At 41.7% G+C, this 18,739-nt stretch overlaps 1 protein-coding gene across 3 annotated transcripts in view; it reads right to left on the reverse strand.

Annotated features, from left to right (window-relative positions):
- Positions 1–11,533: 11,533 nt before the first annotated feature.
- plppr1 (phospholipid phosphatase related 1) overlaps positions 11,534–18,739 on the reverse strand; it is a 64,912-nt gene continuing 57,706 nt past the window's right edge. For 2 of the 3 annotated variants that reach the window (XM_007892025.2, XM_007892026.2), the window contains 2 exons: positions 12,820–12,841; positions 11,534–11,895 (listed from right to left, as the gene is read on the reverse strand). In XM_007892025.2, coding sequence (XP_007890216.1) covers positions 11,840–11,895; positions 12,820–12,841 — 78 coding nt within the window. In that variant the 3' untranslated portion in view covers positions 11,534–11,839. The remainder of the gene's footprint in view (positions 11,896–12,819; positions 12,842–18,739) is intronic. The other variant, XM_007892027.2, reaches the window with a different exon arrangement.

The following is an 18,739-nucleotide window of genomic DNA, read 5'->3' on the forward strand; positions in this document are numbered from 1 at the left end:
GTGACTCTTCCACCAAGTCTGTAAATTCATGATGAATGAAGGGTTGTCCCAAAATCAGTAAGACCAGCTGGTGCAAGAATTTGAATTCTCATAAACAAATGCCTTTATCCATGATGACAATATAAAAGCAAATTTATATAGCGTCTTTCAGGTTGGGAGAATATCATAAGGCGCTCATGTCTTGGCACCCGAGCTGGAGGGGAAGGCCAGAGTGAAGACACAAGATGATCAAAAGCACGCTCAAAGAGATAGGTCTTGAGATAGACCTTGAATGAGGTAAGGGAGGAAGGAAATCGGAGGGAGACTCCAGAATGGAGTTCCTAAGAATAGGGGTGGATGGGCTGAAAGCCTGCCCGCTACTGGTGGGGTGGGTAGGGTGGGGGGCATGAAGCAGGTTGGTGCCAGCTGAGCGGATTGGAAACAAGTGGAGCTCAAGAATCTGTAGCTTTCTCCATTGTGCTGAAGACCGACCCCAATCTCGGCATAATGGTTGTGGCCCGAGATTTCAGATTTCCGTTTCTTGTTTTCAAACACAAGGAATGGTGTTTACGTGCAGTGAAAAATTGGGCACCTGCTTAACTCAACCAGTATTCATTGCCTGCTATCGTGAATCGAGAATTCAAGATGACAGATGAACTATTTTGAAAAGTGGCTTTGTTAAAAACCATTGTGTTGAACTTGGGAAGTGTTTAATCACAAATTGTTAAAGGCAGGTGGCAATTGTCAACCAGTCAATAAGTAACACCAGCGATAGTTTATCGTCGATGATCATTGTGACACTGTTATGTTTTTCTCCATGTGATCTTTTAGTAGTGTTAAAGAATATACCAGGAACCCTTGTTAGACTGGTAAATGCACGAGCCACAGCAGAACATCTATTTGTATCTTTGAACAGGAGGACATTAAAAATTCAATGGAAAGTCATATTTGAATTGTGCATACTTTTTTTAATAAGACAGATATGTCTGCCCAAAGCATACGATTTGACTTAACGGCCTGAACTATGTAATAATGTGCAAACAGTATCCCTCGCTTCTCAGGATAGAAACACTTCCAACAATCTTTGGTAAAAAAAATGTCTTTATGTCTCTATTAAATGTAAATGCATTGTTGTTGTGTGATAACATGGTGTCTCCTGCATTTCATTTTCACTTAGTGATATGAGGACTTTTTCTTCCTTTGTTCTTTGATGATAACCAATCCATTTTTAAAACTTACTTTTGTAGGATTTTACATTGTCATTTTAATGATGATAAATAAAATAATCCTTGCATTTGATATAGCACATATCACGTCTTCGAGAAGTCTCAAAGCAATTCACAGAATATACTGTAAAGTGAATTGACTGCATATTTTGTGGGTGAAACGCAGCAGCCAAATATGTACAGCAGTGTAGCATAAAGAATAATAATAACAATAACAACCAAAAACAATGATAAATTGGTCATTTTCAATCTACGACTGTTTGTGGGACATTGCTGTGCCAATTGGCTGCCGCGTTCGCCCACAAATATACAGTCAATTCACTTTACAGTGTGTTCTGTGAAGCGCTTTGGGACGTCCTCCCGTCATGAAAAGCGCTATATCAAATGCAAGGATTATTATTATTATTATTAAACAGTCGTGGATTGGGTAACCAATGTATTTTTTTGAAGGAATTCTTTACCCTGGAAAAGCAATCCGCCAATCGACTAACAACTGGATTCCCATTTACTGCTAGGAATCGAACCCAGGTATCTCACTTGCATTCATTTTGTACATAAAGTTTGGCACTACTCTCTTCCCCATTATAGCAATGCTTGTACACCCTATGTGAGTGTAGTGGCACTACTCTACGCATGGTCATTTGGACCCTCTTGCACAAGAGGGCCTTTGTGAGGGAGAATGTTGATCATTCACAATTTGTTTCCCCTTAAATAGTGATGTTGACCTAAATAAGTCACATTACAGTGTCTGCAGGTTCCGTTTCCTGTAATATTCAGAGGTAATCAATACCTGCTGTACAATTATTGATTGTGATATGCCTTCTGCTTGTGATATATATACTGCTGACCATTTTGTTTATTTTCTCTCATGAAATATTATTCATGTGGGCAGTGGGAAAATTTCCGTCAGCTTCCATAAGTGGACAATTAGGCAGAGGATCAATTGCTTGTGGGACACTTTGATATTGATCAAACTGTCAACTGGAGCCATTCACAAAATACTGATCTGGATTTACCTGCTGCAATAAATCCGGAATGAAAGATGATGTGAGTTCTGGTGACAACACATCATCCTGATATATGATAATAATCCTTGCTCTGTTATAATAATAAATAATAATCCTTGCATTTGATATAGAGCCTTACCATATTTTGTGGGCGAAACGTGGCAGCCAATTGGGCACACTAGTCTCCCATAAACATTCATGTATTGAGTGACCAAATTATTATAGCACCTTAATATGTCGTAAAGATGTCTCCAAGTGCTTTATAGGATTTTACTGTAATGTGCTGTGACTGTGTTTTTGAAGGCAAATGTGGCAACCAAATTGCACACATCAATGTCCCATAAAAACCATGAAGTGAGTGACCAATTTTATTTGGGGGAATTGCTGGCCCTTACACCGGGACAAACTCCCCTATCTTTTCGAATAGTGGCATGTGATCTTTAATTTGAACAGGTAGATGGGATCTCTGTTAAACCTATCATCCAAGGGACACACTTCCAATATTGCAGCACACCCCCAGCACTAGATTGGAGCATCAGCCAAGACAGTAAGTTCAAAGACCTGGTATGGGGCTCAAACCCATAACTGTCTGAGCCAGGCTGACATGGATGTTGTGTCACGTGTATATTGTGCCAACAAGAAGCATGTTGCTCAATGCATACTTTCAGCCACCTATTTGCAGCCACCTATTCGCTTCCATGTTATAGGGTTGTTAAATTTCCTGTCTTCTGAGTCCCTTTTGTCTGAACAATTTTATCTTGACAAAGATGAGGTTTGAGTTATGAATTTGGATGCAGCATTTGATGTAATAATAATAATAATCCTTCCATTTGATATAGCGCTTTTCACGTTTTCTAGACGTCTCAAAGCGCTTCACAGAATAGATTGTAAAGTGAATTGACTGTATATATGTGGGCAAAACACGACAGCCAATTGCGCACAGAAGTGTCCCACAAACAGTCATGGATTGAAAATGATCAATTTATTATTGTGTTTTTTTGGAGGGATTATTATTAGGCATGTGGAGTAAAGAAACTTGCCCAAGGTTTCGCCCTCTGCCTGGAATTGAACCCAGGTCTCTCACTTGCAAAGCGAGTGCTCTAACCACTGAGCTACAGGACTGTACCAGATTATTGACATTCTGCCTGAGAAGCTTTCACAATCTGATATTTTATCCTGAAACAAATTTATTTTAAAACCCAAATTGGTACTATTTTAAGGGAAAGATTAATATGTAGAATTCCTGAAAACTTTCAGACCTCTGGAACCAGTCATTCAGGAGAGGTAGATGAGAATAGCTGAAGATCGTACTTTCATAGAATTCAATTACATCAACCTGATACATGGTTTTGTAAAGCAGCACCTTTTAGATGTAATCTAGACTTGATGTGATCTGTGTCGGTACATTAGCAGAGGATAGTTCTCCACCACTGTGCTTGCCTTTCAGCTGAAAACAGCTTGATCTTGCTGACAGCTGGCCTGGGCAAGTCACTGTAGCTTTGGAAAGTGAAACAGATGAAGCCAGTCCTGAGTAGATATAATCATACTGGTGTATGGCAATTTTCTTTTATAGATAAGTTTTAAGGATTCACAACAAATTTTATGAAGTTACATTCAGAAGTAAAATTTCATCCATAACTGACATGGACATTAAAATTGAGATTCCAAGCCAATAAGTCCATAAAAATGACACAATTTCATATTTGAAAACAGTCAGGGAGTGCCATTGGTTCATTCAGTGGGTGAGCATTTACCTAACGCAATTCACAACAAGCACTTATATAGTGCCCTTCACAGAGGTAGGGTCTCAGAGCTGCTTAACCCTGGCGGAGCCTGACTCTGAGCGAGGGGGGAAGTGGCCATGAGATCAAAGAGGAAGGTGAGGACTGGTGAGAGGTGGGTACGGAGTTTGGTCTGGATACATATGCGGGCAGCAGAGTTCTGAATGAGCTGGATCTTTTGAATAATGGAACTGGGGAGACTGGCAAGGAGTGCTTTTGAGTAATCCAGGCATGAGGTAACAAACGCATGCACGAGGATTTTGGCTATATTTGCGGTAAGGTACGGTTGGAGGTGGGCAATGTGGCGGAGATGGAAAAAGGCGGTGCTGGTCAGGGACCGGATGTGGGGAAGGAGAGAGAGTTGGGAGTCGAACCGGACACCTAGATTGCGCACTGGTTCAGTGAGCGTGAGGGAAAGCCCAGGGAAGTTAAGCGGTTCACAACCGTAGGAGTGAAGACATTGACGGTAGCCAAGGAGTTTGGCTTCTGTCTTGTCACATTCAGCTGCAGGAAGTTTGCACTCATCCAGGCTCTGATGTCTGCCAGACAAGCTGATAGATCATCAGCGGACCTGGAGTTGGTAATAAAGGAGGCAAAGTAGATTTGTGTGTCATCCACATACATGTAGAAGTTTACCCCATGTCTGCGGATGACATTGCCCAGAGGGAGCATATAGATAAGGAAAAGAAGAGGGCCAAGGATAGAGCCCTGGGCTACCCTGCAGGTGACCGGGTGGAGGCGGGAGGAGAAACCATTTGCCAACATGAAATGGAGGGCAGTGTGGAATCAGGTTGGAATTGAGCTGAGATACAATTCCGCAAAATTATTGAACTGGCAACTTATCAGAAAGCAGCTGTAGTTGATTCAGACACATTTTTCCCACAATATTTCCCTCTCCTTTTCAGAAGCCAGGGACTCAAGTTGAGATAGGTTTCCAAAGGTCATTGCAGCCCCTCGATATTGATTCTCAGTGGACTACTTTACATATGGAAAAGTCAGTCTGGTTTGGATACCTTTAAGCAAGATGATGGTTTTCTAGGTGTCAACCAGCTGACCAAAATATAAAGCGGGTTATTCTACAGTCTGTGTGATACGTTTGGGGGGAAGGGGGAGGAAACATTACAGTTGATCCGCTGTTTATTTCAAACTTAACTTCTCTTGTGTCCACCGATTCTCGAGTCACACGTTTAGTTTTCATTGCCTTGAAATTTTGATCATATCAGTGTCAACATAAAAATGGGAAAGAAAGCAAAATCCTACACAATTGGAAGTTTATTCATTGGGATCAGTAAGGGTTTTGTACATTTAACATTCTTATAGAATCTTATTCAATTGTAATAGACTATCCAATGGAATAGGTAGATGAGGGGAAAACATATTTTTTTAAAAACTTGGTTGTTCAGTTTAGATAATTAAATGTCATTGTGTCCATACATGGTCACATATATCCTGGAAAATAAAAACCTAAATGGGGTAGTGGAGCAAAGGGATCTTGGGGTACACATATACAATTCACTAAAAGTAGCAACACAGGTTAATAAAGCTATAAAAAAGGCAAACCAGGTATTGTGGTTCATTTCTAGAGGGATAGAAATGAAAAGCAGGGAAGTTATGGTAAACTTCTATAGAGCCTCGGTTAGACCACACTTAGAATACTGTGTGCAGTTCTGGTCCCCACATTATAAAAGGGATGAGGAGGCACTGGAGAGGGTGCAAAGGAGATTCACAAGGATGATCCCAGAACTGAGAGGTTATACCTATCAGGAAAGGCTGAACATGCTTGGACTCTTCTCTTGAAAAGAGGAGATTAAGGGGAGACCTGATAGATGGCTTTAAAATGATGAAAGGTTTTGATAGGGTAGACATAGGGAAGATGTTTCCACTTGTTGGGAAGACCAAGACCAGGTGCCATCAATATAAAATAGTCACAAATAGATCAAATAGGGAAGTTAGAAGAAATTCTTCACACAGAGAGTAGTGGGAATGTGGAACATGTTACCACAGGGAGTTGTTGAGGCAAATAGCATAGATGTATTTATGGGAAAGCTAGATAGGTACATGAGTGAGTAAGGAATAGAAGGTTATGCTTGAAGGCTTAGTTGAGGAAGGGCAGGAGGAGGCTAATGTGCAGCATTAACACCGGCATAGACCAGTTGGGCCGAAAGGCCAGTTTCTATGCTGTGTATTCTAATGTATTCTAATGTAATGTACCCCTTGCAAATACTATACAAGTATATTCCAGATACCCCAAACTATATAATATGATTGATGAACACACTAATTCATGTGCAGTATGTTTCAAATATACAAAATGTGTTTGTCCAGAATGCTATCTAAAAGGAAACTTATCACCTGGTTAGTTATGGACACACATTCATGGTTTATTATAAGTTTTTGGTTTCTGTCTTTCAAAGAGTGATTTGTTGTTAAATACTAGAAATGAAACATAGTTGTTTTAAGGAATGCTGTGTCTTTTGGATTTCTTAAGCTAAATGGCAAACAGATCTTTTCTAAACTTTTGATATTCAATAATAATAATCCTTGCATTCGATATACAACAAAATCAATAAGATTACATTTGTAAAGCGCATTTCACGTTGGGAGGATGTCCCAAGGCGCTGGACAGACAGAATTACGGACCCAAGCTAGGGTCGGAGTTTGGGAGGGTGGAGAGCAGTGGGGGATGCAGGGAGATCGAAAGCAGGTTGAAGAGGAGGGTCTTAAGGTGGGTCTTGAAGGTGGCCAGTGAGGGGGTGAGGCGAAGGGACTACAGGATGGAGTTCCAGAGGGTGGGGGCAGAATGGTGGCAGGCCCACCCCCCAATAGTGGGGTGAGCAAGACGGGGGACGTGAAGGAGGCTGGAGCCCGCTGAGCGGAGGGAGCGAACAGGGTGGTAGGGGGTTAGGAGGTCGCAGAGGTAGGGGGGAGCAAGATTGTTGAAGGCGTTGAAGGTGTGGAACAGGATCTTGAACTGTATCCTCTGTGTGATGGGAAGCCAGTGGATTTGGGCAAGGATGGGGATGACAAGGTCGTGGAGCCTATTGCAGGAGAGGACACGGGCTACAGAGTTCTGGATGATCTGCAGCCTGTGAGGGAGGAGTTGGGGAGGCTGACAAGCAATGAGTTTGCATAGTCAAGCTTCAATGTAATGAAACCATGCATGAGGGTTTCGTCAGGCTGCGGTGTGATAGTAGTGGAGCTGTGCGGAGGTGGGGGAAGCCAGAGCGGGTCATGGCACAGATGTGGAGTAGAAAGAATAGTTGAGGGTCAAACAAGATTCCAAGGTTCTGGACTTAGCATGGTGGGGTGTGCAACCATGGATGGTGATGCTGTCAGTGCCTGAGGTGAGGAGGCGCTGACAGGAGTTAATCAGGAGAGCCTCGGTCTTGTTGATGTTTAACTGAAGAAAGTTACCTCTCATCCAGGACTTGATGTCTGACAGACATTCTGTCAGGACAGCAGCGGTCCTGGAGTCAAGGGTGGAAGCAAAGAGGTAGATTTGGGTGTCATCCGCATACATGTGGAAGTTGACCTCATGTCTGCGGATGATGTCACCAAGAGGGAGTATATAGATATTGAAGAGGAGAGGGCCAAGGACAAAGACCTGAAGAACGCCGCACAAGACAGTGCGGGGGCTAGAGGAGAAGCCGTTTGTGGGTATGAAGTGCAGGTGGTGTGAGAGGTACGATCTGAACCAGTCAAGGGCAGCGCCGTTGAGGTGAGAGAGGCGGTGGATGAGATTACAGTGATTGACGGTGTCAAAAGCAGCAGAGAGGTCAACTAGGATCAGAAGGCAAATGGAGCCCTGCTCACAGATGGACAGAATGTCATTTGTCACTTTGACCAGGGCTGTTTCTGTGTTGTTGGCAGCACGGAAACCCAATTGGAGGGGTTCGAGAACGGAGTGGCGGGAGAGGAAGGAGCGAATCTGAGAAACAACAACTCATTCCAGTACGTTGGAGAGGAAGGGGAGTTTAGAGTTGGGGCGGTAGTTAAGGAGTAGAGAAGCGTCCAGGGAGAGTTTTTTAAAGATAGGCGTGATCTAAAATCACATGGTTCTCACCTCCTCCACCTACCCGACCTCCACCTAAAACTCTCCAATCCCGTATGCAACCTAGGTGTCAGGTTTGACCCCCAATTATCCTTCTTCCCCCACATCCAATCCCTCACCAGCACCGTGTTCTTCCACCTCCGACGCATCACCTGTCTTTGCCAATACCTCACTCCAAAAGCAACTGAAACCCTAGTCCATGCCTTTGTTACCTCTCGGCTGGACTATTCAAATGCCCTCCTTGCCGGTCTCCCCTCCACTACCATCCATAAAATCCAGGTCATACAAAACTCTGCCACCTGCATTCTTACCCGCACCAAACTCCGATTCCCAATTACCTCATCCTTGCCAGACTGCACTGACTGCCTGTCCCAGAGAGGATTGGCTTCAAGATCCTCACCCTTGTCTTCAAATCCCTCCACTCATCTCTCATCTGCACCCCCCTACCTCTCTGACTTCCTCTCTCCTCACAACAGTACCTGTTGCCTTCGTTCCACTGGGTCTGGCCTCCTCCTTGTCCCCCAAGTCCTCCGCTCCACCATCGGCGGCTGTGCCTTCAGCCACTATGCCCCGAGGCTCTGGAACTCCGTTTGTAATTGAGGATGTCCAGCATCCCCTCGCATTTGGCATTTGAGGTGAGGCTGGGTGAGTCGTGAGAGGGTGGCTGAAGGAGCCATTTTGTGATGAAGAGGAGCCTGGGGTTGTCCTTTGCATTCAAGATTGTCTTGGAGTGGAATGACGATTTAGCAAAGGTGAGAGCAGAGCAGTAGAATTTGATATGGTCCAGCCAGATCTGCTGCTGGACAGTTATGTTTGATTTAAGCCAGGTTTGCTCAGCGGAGTGCACGTCAACTTTAAGGGAGCAGAGGTGGCTGGTGTACCAGGGTGACTTACATGAATAGGAGACGGTTCAGAAAGAGAGGGGAGTGAGGGAATTAAGAGTGGAGGAGAGGGAGCTGTGGAGAAGGGTAACCGATGAGGATAGTTCATTGCAGGAGGACGCCCAGAGAGGAAGGAGTTCAGGAGTTCCAAGGCAGCTGAGAGGGAGGGGAGCATATTTTTTTCCAGAGGCCGTATGAGATGGAGTTGGCTTGGGTGGCGGTGGGGAGAGGGATTGAGGAGTTAAGGGAGATTAAGTGATATAGTGCCTTATCGTGTCTTTGATCTGTCTCAAAAGTGCTTCACAGAGTACACTGTAAAGTGAATTGACTGTTTTCTGGAGCAAGGAAAAAAATATTACAGGCCAGTGGGGTTTGTTAGCAATATTCACAAGATCACGAGATTGGTCTGGATGTAGAATACTTTGCATATTCAATCTCATCCCTCCACAACACTGATCATACCATCATTGCCTCCAGCTATTTTTTAATTAAGTCTAGTGTCCTGGCTCCAATTTTCTGTCCTTGCAATTTGTTCCAATTATTGATTCCCCTCTACGTGAAGAAAACACTTTCCCTTCAGATCTTACTGATTCAATGTCCATATCTTACCCTTGATATCCAGCAACCACTGTTTATTGAGGAGATTTTGATGTGGTACTTAGTTAAACACCTTTTGGAAGTATGCTACGTTATCTGCTTCCCAAAGTTAATTTGGGCTATCACCTCCTCAAAAAAGTCTATGTGATTGCTCTGGTCTGATAAAGACCTACTCTTTCTGAACCTGTGTTGACTGTAAATGATTAGCTTATTTTTTATAGCTAATCTTCCACTTCCTTTCTGGTGATTGACTCCATAATTGTTCCTATTATCCAGACTGATACATGGTGTTCCTGTTTTGAAGTCACGTTAATGTTTCTGTAGTTGCCAGGTTTATTTTGTCACCCTTCTTAAAAACTAAAATCTAGAAAGACTTAACCTTCTTATGTTATCATTTTGAATTATGGTTGAAATTACGGTTTTCAACTAACGATATATCTGGCCTTGTACACAATTCTCCCACAAATTTGTGCTAACTTCCCAATTTACAAATGTTCCCAATTTTTCTGCAGTTTGTCTGAATGAGACCTTTCCCCATTCTGTTAAGTACGAACACATTTAAAGTGTATTAACAAAAACAGAAATCACTGGGAACATTCAGCAAGTTAGGCTGTGGAAAAAGGAAAGTGAGTCAACATTTCAGGTCCATGACCCTATGCTGCCTGACCTGCTGAGTGTTCCCAGCAACTTCTGTTTCTGTTTTCAGATTTCCAGCATCTGCAGTGTTTTGCATTTTGTTTAGTTTATTATCGTTACGTGCTACTTTACAGGCTATTTTTTAATCAAATTTGCACTGCAACATGGCTACAGACAAATGCTTAACCCCTCTCCCCCAACTCTTCAGTGTTATTTACTACATTACTCAGCTACATGTGTTCTGTGTTATTCCTCCGTGCTCAAATAGTAGCTCCTTCTCTCACCAACCACAAGAAGTAGAATCGCTTACACTGGAAGTGGAATATTAAAGGATAGGGGAAAGAGCAGAGGAATGGTATTATAGTAGGTAATTGCAGTGAGGGAGGTAATACCATCTTAGCTGTAATAAGATGCATTTTATTCTTTGTGCAATTTTGTCTGTAACTGAAGCCACATTGTATGTAAAGAATTAATTCTGGGCATTTAGCACTGGTAAGTGGACACAATTTCAGGCTGGAATTCACTATCATTTCAAGCATTCCCAAGTCTGGTTTAGCACAAGTAGATGCAGATCAAAGCTGCACTGATTAACACTCTACAACAGTGCAAAACAGTCAACTGCAATCAGTGCCTCTTGCTCTGCTACATTTCTCACTCTTGCCACTCATCCTTCCAGCCTCTTTGAATGAAGTGATCATTTTGTGCTGAATTGTACTTGCCTTCATAGGAATCTGGCAATTAAAATACAAGAGATTTTAAATTCAATCAATTCAGGCTGGAACACAAATCAGCTATGAGCACTAATTAGACAAGCTTGGACTCAAGTCTTGAAAAAATGCACCCAAGAAAGGACCGTGTAGAAGTATATAAGTTTTAAATGCAATTGAGAAAGTAAACCCAGACCGACACTTAGGATGCACTAACGCAGCAGACACCAGGAAACAAGTTTAGGGTTGCAAAAGACAATTTCAGAACAGATACCAGGAAGTATTTATTTCTCCGTAGGATTGTTAAAGACAAGAAGAGGTTATGAGGAAGGGTGATTGAGGCTTTAAAAACAGTTTGATGCTACAGTGGAAGGCCACTAGAGTATGTTTTCTGGAAGCATTAATCAAATTTACCAAAGGGCTTCCTTCATTCAAATTTTTCTTGTAATCTTGTAATAAGAATACAGGTCCCAAAGGTGAAAGCAGAAAGGTTCAGCTCGGGTGCTGTCCAGCTCCATGAAACATGCTTCCAACATGAAAGGAACTATATAAATGTAATTTTGTTGTTGTTGTTCAGCCCACTCTGACAAGTTTCTTGATCATATTTTATTTACTGAGTATCCTTCAGCAAGGTAGTTGACCAAAACACATTTTAGGTAGTTGTCTCATTAATATTTATTTAAAAAAAGATGCATGGAATTTCAACACCTATTGTGTGTATGTAAACCAGACAACGCACTTTATTGTACAAATACCACGGAACACCAACTGCATTTACATTAGAAATCAGAAACTTTTACATGGAATGCTTTAATTCTGGGAGAGACATACCAAAACAGGCAAAAAGTCAAGGTAAGCTACAGCACTTTCTCATACAAAATGTACAAAACATCTGATGCTAACTAGACAAGTTCCTGTGTTGCTCTTTCCACAGTTTTAACACTTATTATAAAAGTACCAATTTGTGTTTTATTTTAAACGGAAAAGGTTTTTCTCTTCAGGTCACTTCTGTCATTGATGCGGAGTGGTTCTGTAAGAGGACAAAAGAAGAGATCATGTAAAGAACATTACAGATGATTCACAAAAACAAAAACACAGACGTGGGGATAACACACACACTGCAAAATAATGCAACTTCATTGGGATTTCAATGTAATTATTTGTAAGCATTAAAACAACATCCAAGTTAAGTCCAATTCTTACCTCACTTTGCTTTGGTTTTTAGATTTTTAAAAACAATCCAAATGAATTAAATTTCAATTGTCAGTTCAATGTTGTGTACAACTGAGATGCAACTCCAATGTACAATTGCATTGTTTGTTAACAGTGACAATCACACTGCCAGCAGACAAGAGTCCCCATTGAATGCATCAGTTGCAGTGTGCAGGTGAAAAAAAGGTTGTAGTTGTTCAGACATATAGTGCACCGAACAGCCTGTAAAGGGGGAGTAGGTGTGGGGAATGGGTAAGGGATCACGGTATACTGTACAATACAATAACAGACAGGTCAGGTGTTTGTAACAAAAATGACAACAGAATCGAGCAAGTTATTAAGAAGACGAACGACATGAAATCAAGCGGTTTCACAGTAAATTGCATGGTGTGTGTCATCAGTAACCCCAGCACCAGCGGCTCCAACCAATGCAAGTACATGTAAGCAAATCAGACACAAGTGGGACGAGAAGAGGTGAGACTTTTGCCGAGGTGTCAAACTGAGCTCAGGAAAAGAATCCAGCAAAGACAAACCAGGTAGACATTTTCTTAACCCCTGGAGTGCCACAGGCATGTTTATAAGTTCCTCTCTTAGACTCAGGCAGTCCATCAATTGATTAACAGGGCGGCAATTATTTTCCACAGCCCTGTCAATCATCCATCTCTCGCCCCTCTTTGGTTGGCTGCCTGTCCTGCCCATTTGGAGCTAGTGATAAATCACTGAAAAGAAAAGTTGTTCCCACCTTCCAAAGCGGAGGGTGGAAGCTGGAAGGAAGAAGAGCAAAAGTAAGGCAATGAACTTCAAATTAGAAATAGTTAGAAAAACAGAACAGGTTAGAAATTAGTAGTTAAAAAAAAGTACAAATCAAACAGTGACCAAGAGGAAAGATGTGAAGAAAGCCACAGCAGGGAAGGAAACATTTATTTTTAAATAATTTGGATTTATTCAAAATGTATTTATTAATTGATTTTAGCAGCTTAAGGTTAATATTAGAATAATAAATGCATTTTGTCATTTTATGCAGTTTATCAGTTGGAAATGTACAGGAACTGTTCAGAAGGTTGTTGGTTCAAGCTCTCATTGGGATTGGAATCACATAGTCTAATCTGACACTCCAATATAGGGCGTGTGTTGCATTGTCCTTCGGATAAAATGTTAAACAGAGGTCCAGTCTGCCTGTTCAGGTTGACGTTAAAGATCCCGTGACACTATTCGAAAAGAGAAGAGAGTTTCTCCCAGTGTTCTGGCCAACAATCCACCAAATAAAATTGTTGACTCACTCCTCGGCTGTTTGTGGGAGAAAATTGAGCGCAGACTGTCTGCCGCTTTTCACCCCCAAAATTATACAGCCAATCGACTTTACACTTTATCCTGTGAAGCGCTTTCAGATATCTCAAAGACAAAGAATGACTAACTAGTCAAAGGCACAAAGGAATGGGTGCTGGTCATTGTTCTATATCAGAAAAGTGAGGCTCGAGCATTTTATTATCACTGGGCTATAACTATCAAACAGCTTATAGTCATGGCGTAATAGGCAATTTTATCACATTGAATTGATTCGGATATCTTGAATATTTTACCCCACAGTCCCAGGTGTATTTTTAAAGAATAAGTATAATCTCGCATGTTGTCATTCAGCCAGTGCTACCCAGGTTATTGTGTAATGGGGGAATGGGGAAGAAAGGAATACGAGCAGGAAGGCTATAACTACTGAGCATCGCACCACCGGGTGAACGGGAAGGCACTTCCAAGAGAATTTGTCATTGGGTTGCTGGGAATTTCTACCCATACGTCAACCTGGCACATGCTCCCATGGACTAATGTGAACTCCAAAAAGGGCCAGGGTGGGTGGGAGGGATAAGTAAAAAATAATGCATCTTGCCCAACTGGGGCAACATGTCATTCCATGCACACTCACGCTCCCTCTGTTTTCATTGGGAGAAGAAAGTAGCCATGCAGGTCACCTCTGCGACCTAATCACCTGAAACAGAAAAAGTTCCTGCCTCAAATATGAAAAAGAAAAAGTCAAAACGATGAAACGCAAGATGAGTTGGTTAACCACTTACCTGATTTTTCACTTTTATGTGTGTTTCTCATTTAGAAGAACGGTTTTAGTGTAGAACTTTTGCGTATACGTATGGGAAAAATGTGACATTTCATAACAGATTCAATGGGATAACATTAAATATTATAAGAAACATCACATTTATCACCCCTATTTGTTTTTTAAGGTGCAGGATAATAATAATTATTCTTACATTTGATATAGTACCTTTCACGTCAGGAGGACATCTCAAAGCGCTTCACAGCAATTACTGTAAAATGATTTTTAGTGATTTTTTAGCACCAACATGTTGGCTACAAATAACAGAGTTCCAATTTCCAGTATTTCATCACTGCAATGTGCCTTGGCCCCTATTCTCTGTTGAGCATCCTGCACTGCATTTGTTTGAATTTCCATTCCCACACTAGCTAAGCTTTTGAAGGTGTTCGCCACATTAGTGCCAATTTCTGGGAAGTTTTGTGGTATAGAAATTGTGTTTTAGATTACCCCAATTCATTTCACATTGGATTCCTACACCAGCAGAGAGAAGTGACCTTCATCCCATCAGTCTGGGTCAGGTTGAAGTCTCACTTCCAATGGTTCAAAGACAGTGTGTTGGCCTAATATACTGCCTACTTCTCTTGTTGAACTACGTTTACTTTTTTAAAATGATCAATCCAAAATAATGTAGCGCAAAGAATTACAATAGATTTGCTGGCAATCTGAACTGAGTTTGCTCCCTCTGCTCGGCAAAATCAGATCTGCTCCCACCTGATCCACCTAATGGGTGAGCTTTCAGCCATTCTCCCCACCTTCGAATCCTGTGTTAAGACTTATTTTTCTAGATCACTCATTGGGTCATCTTCCCCTTCCCCCGCAACCTCCTGAGTGCCTCCCCCACCCACCTTCCCATAGCTCAGTTGCCTGAAGTGCTTTAAGACATCCTCCCAATATGAAATGTTCCTTATAAATGTATATTGTTGTACTTGCAGTTGAGTTTAGAAGCTTCCACTCAGTCCAGAGTCTTGCGTGGATCAGGGTTTGGGTTTCACTATGTTTATTCACCAAAGTCCCAGTAAGAAATCATTTTACAAAACCATGGTGACACCACTGAGCTTTAAATGCAACTTGACTGCAACATTGCTCCAGTATACTTTGAATTGCAGGAACTTTGCTGAATTGAATACTGGGTAGACACTATTCACTAAACCTTTGGCAGAGATAAAGCACATTTGTAGATCGGAAAGTGTGCTGAAACACAACATTCAGAGGGAGGGCGACATCATGAAAACCATAGAGTGCAGATTCCCTGTGAACACTGAACATCAACCATTTTCCCATATAATGTTTAGGTGTTGTCCAATTTTACCTCAACAGTGATGGTTTATAACAGGGCCCTTCTGGCATGTTACAAACAAAACAGTACACAAAAAAATAAGGCGATGCTAGTAAAGCACGAATGAAACAAAGTTTTAAAGCATGGACAATGCACATTTGTGGATTGCCGCTTCCTTGTCTAGTGTTGTCTGGGGACACTCGAAGGGGAATCGAGAGGCAGTTCTGAGCAGAAACAAATGAACACAAACACCAAAAAAAAGAGGTCCACCACAAACATCAACTAAACTGGGACGACCTGAAGTGGAGAAATAAAAATGCGACATGAATGTTACACTATTGCCAGATTAACGTGGGCGACTGGAGGAAACCATGCACCTAGGAGTAACAGAGGGAGCAGAGGCAGCTCAAGCTGTGACAGTGTTAGACTCATCATCCCCCTTTAGCTCGTGAGCGAGGTCCATCCTTGCACGGTGATTGAGTGTGTACCTCCTGGTGAGTTGGGTGTCTGTCTGGTCCTGAAATATTACCCTGGGACGAAACACCCTCTCTCGGGGGGTTTGACGACGTCTCCCACTTTGCTGTCATGCAGGCATTAAGGAAAGAAGAGCCATGTTGTGAAAAAACTGTAATCAGCATGAACATAGCATGGTACTTATACTGTTTGTGAATCAACACCAGGAGGTTCAAGGTTTGCCAGTTCAATTATGGCAGATCGATCAACAATTATGTTCAAATTCCACTCAGAGCCGTTCACGCCTCCGTCTGTGATCGGCAACGTTCTGCAAACTGGCAACAACACAATACACCGGTACCACAGCACTGGGCTTAGCAAAATCCAAACAATGTCAATCAGCGTAACATATTCACAGTAGCTTTGTTATACATCTGCAGGGAAATACGAGAGTGTGGATCCACTAAAGCTTCATGAATTGAGTCTAAAGCATAAAAGGCACAGTTGTTCGAAGAGAAGCAAGGAGTCATTCACAGCAAATACAGCTGTCACCGCTGTATAACTTATGCTTGGTGGGAATTGACTGCAACGTGAATGGCATTTCAAGTAAATGTATAACTTTAGGTTTGGTCTGCCTCATGTGGACGTAAAGGGATTTCTCAACCATTGCTGCTGGAAAGAAATGTAGAATCGTACTCCCAGTTATCCCGTATGAAAATTCTCCTCATCGTACAAATTTAACCCAAATCCAAATGAATTGGCTTCTGCCCTCAATGTTGTTTACTGGACGACACTGATATAGATTTGCAGAGAGCCCAGCAAAGTGAAGAAGGAACTAAATGAGGTGGAACAGAATGAGAATTCTGTTAGAGAATTAGGTGAGAGTGGGAATTTGGTGCAGAGGGGGAAGGAGGTGCAGGTGAGAACTTGTTTCGATCTCTTTGTAAAGGAGAAACAGAACCAATGAGAGAGCTCAGTGCGGGAGTCTTTTCTGGGCCTGCGGGAGATCGGAGAGTGAAGTCAGGAGTAGAAAACAGGACCTTGAAGATGGTAATCTTCGGATTGCTACCCAAGCCACGTGCAAATTGGCAGAGATAAAGTTTGATGTGAGAAGGAGGTGATCCATTTCATGGGACACTGGCACTAGTACTGGGACAGGAATGAGCTGTACTGCTGGGATGGGCTGCACATGAACAGGGCTGGGACTAAGGAACTAGAAGAACCTCAGGTAGTAAAGGCAACACATTTCTAGACTGTATTCAGGACAGCTTTTTGGAACAATATGTTTTAGAACCAACAAGGGAATAAGCCATACTGCATTTGATGAGTAATGAGCCAGAACGAGTTAACAATCCAACAGTAAGAGAACATCTTGCAAATAGTGATCATATATTAGATTTGAGAGGGAGAAGGGAGAGTCCCAAACTAAGGTTTTAAATTTAAGTCAGGCAAATTTCAATGGGATGAGAAATATATTGACCAAGGTAAACTGGGCTGAATTGTTAGTGAGTAAACCTGCAGATGAACAATGCAAAGTATTCAAAAAAGTATTTGATACAATACAGAACAAGTACATAGTCCTAAAATGCAAAAGCTCCAATAGTGTAGTTAAGCAACCATAGTGGACAAAAGAGGTTAGAGACTGTATCAAGCTAAAAGAAAAGGCTTACTCAAATGCAAGAAAAAGTGGGAATGCAGAGAACTGGGAGAACTGCAAAAGGCATCAAAGGAATACAAAGAAAGTAATAAGAGGAGCAAAAAGGGAGTCTGAAAAAAAACTTGCAAGGGATATTAAATCCAATAGCAAAAGCTTTTATAAATATACCAAAAGAAAGAGAATGAATGGTCAAGGGGAACGTGGGTTAAAGACAGATGTAGGTGAGACTATAACGGAAAATAAGGAAATGGCCGACTTGTTAATTAATATTCGCTATTATTTTTACAGTAGAGGATGAGGACAAGTCAAAGAGAAATGCTTAATAAAATTTATATAAATAAAAAAAGGAAATGGAGAAAATAATCAGACTCAAGATAGACAAATCTCCAAGACCTGATTGTTTCCACCTGTTAAAGGAATTATGAGACGAATTAGGAGAGGAAATTGCGGATGCATTCGTAATAATTTTCCAAATCTCACTAGATTCGGGAATTATGCCCTTAGCTTGGAAAATTGCGAATGTCACCCCTTTATTTAAGAAGAGAGGGAGACAGCAACCAGGAAACTACAGACCTGTCAGCTTAACGTTGGTTGTAGGGAAAATACTGGAATCCATCGTCAGGGACGATGAACAGGGAGTGACTGAACACTTGGACAGGTATGAGCTAGTCAAAGAGAATCAGCATGGGTTTGCGAAGGATAGGTCATGTCTGACTAATCTTGTTGAATTTTTTGAGGAGGTCACTAAAATGGTGGATAAAAGGGTATCTATGGATATTGGTTATAAGGATTTTCAGAAGGCATTTAATAACATTCCAAACAAAAGATTATAAACGAAAATGGAAGTGCATCAAGTCGATGGTAACCTTATGGTGTTGCTTGGTAATTAGTTGGGAGACAGGAATCAGAGAGTAGGGATAAAGGGACCATTCTCTGATTAGTAGATGTGACAAGTGGTGACCCCAGGGGTCTGTACTGGGACCTCAGCTATTCGCCATATATAAATGACTTGGATGAAGGAATAGAAAGTTTTATATCCAAGTTTGCAGACAACACTAAGCTAGGAGGCTCAGTAAGTTGTGTAGATCTAATAATAATCCCTCCAAAACAAAACAATAATAAATTGGTCATTTTCAATCTACGACTGTTTGTGGGACATTGCTGTGCGCAAT

The sequence above is a fragment of the Callorhinchus milii genome, unplaced genomic scaffold (genome assembly GCF_018977255.1).
Source record: "Callorhinchus milii isolate IMCB2004 unplaced genomic scaffold, IMCB_Cmil_1.0 Scaffold1, whole genome shotgun sequence".
Lineage (NCBI taxonomy): Eukaryota > Metazoa > Chordata > Chondrichthyes > Chimaeriformes > Callorhinchidae > Callorhinchus > Callorhinchus milii.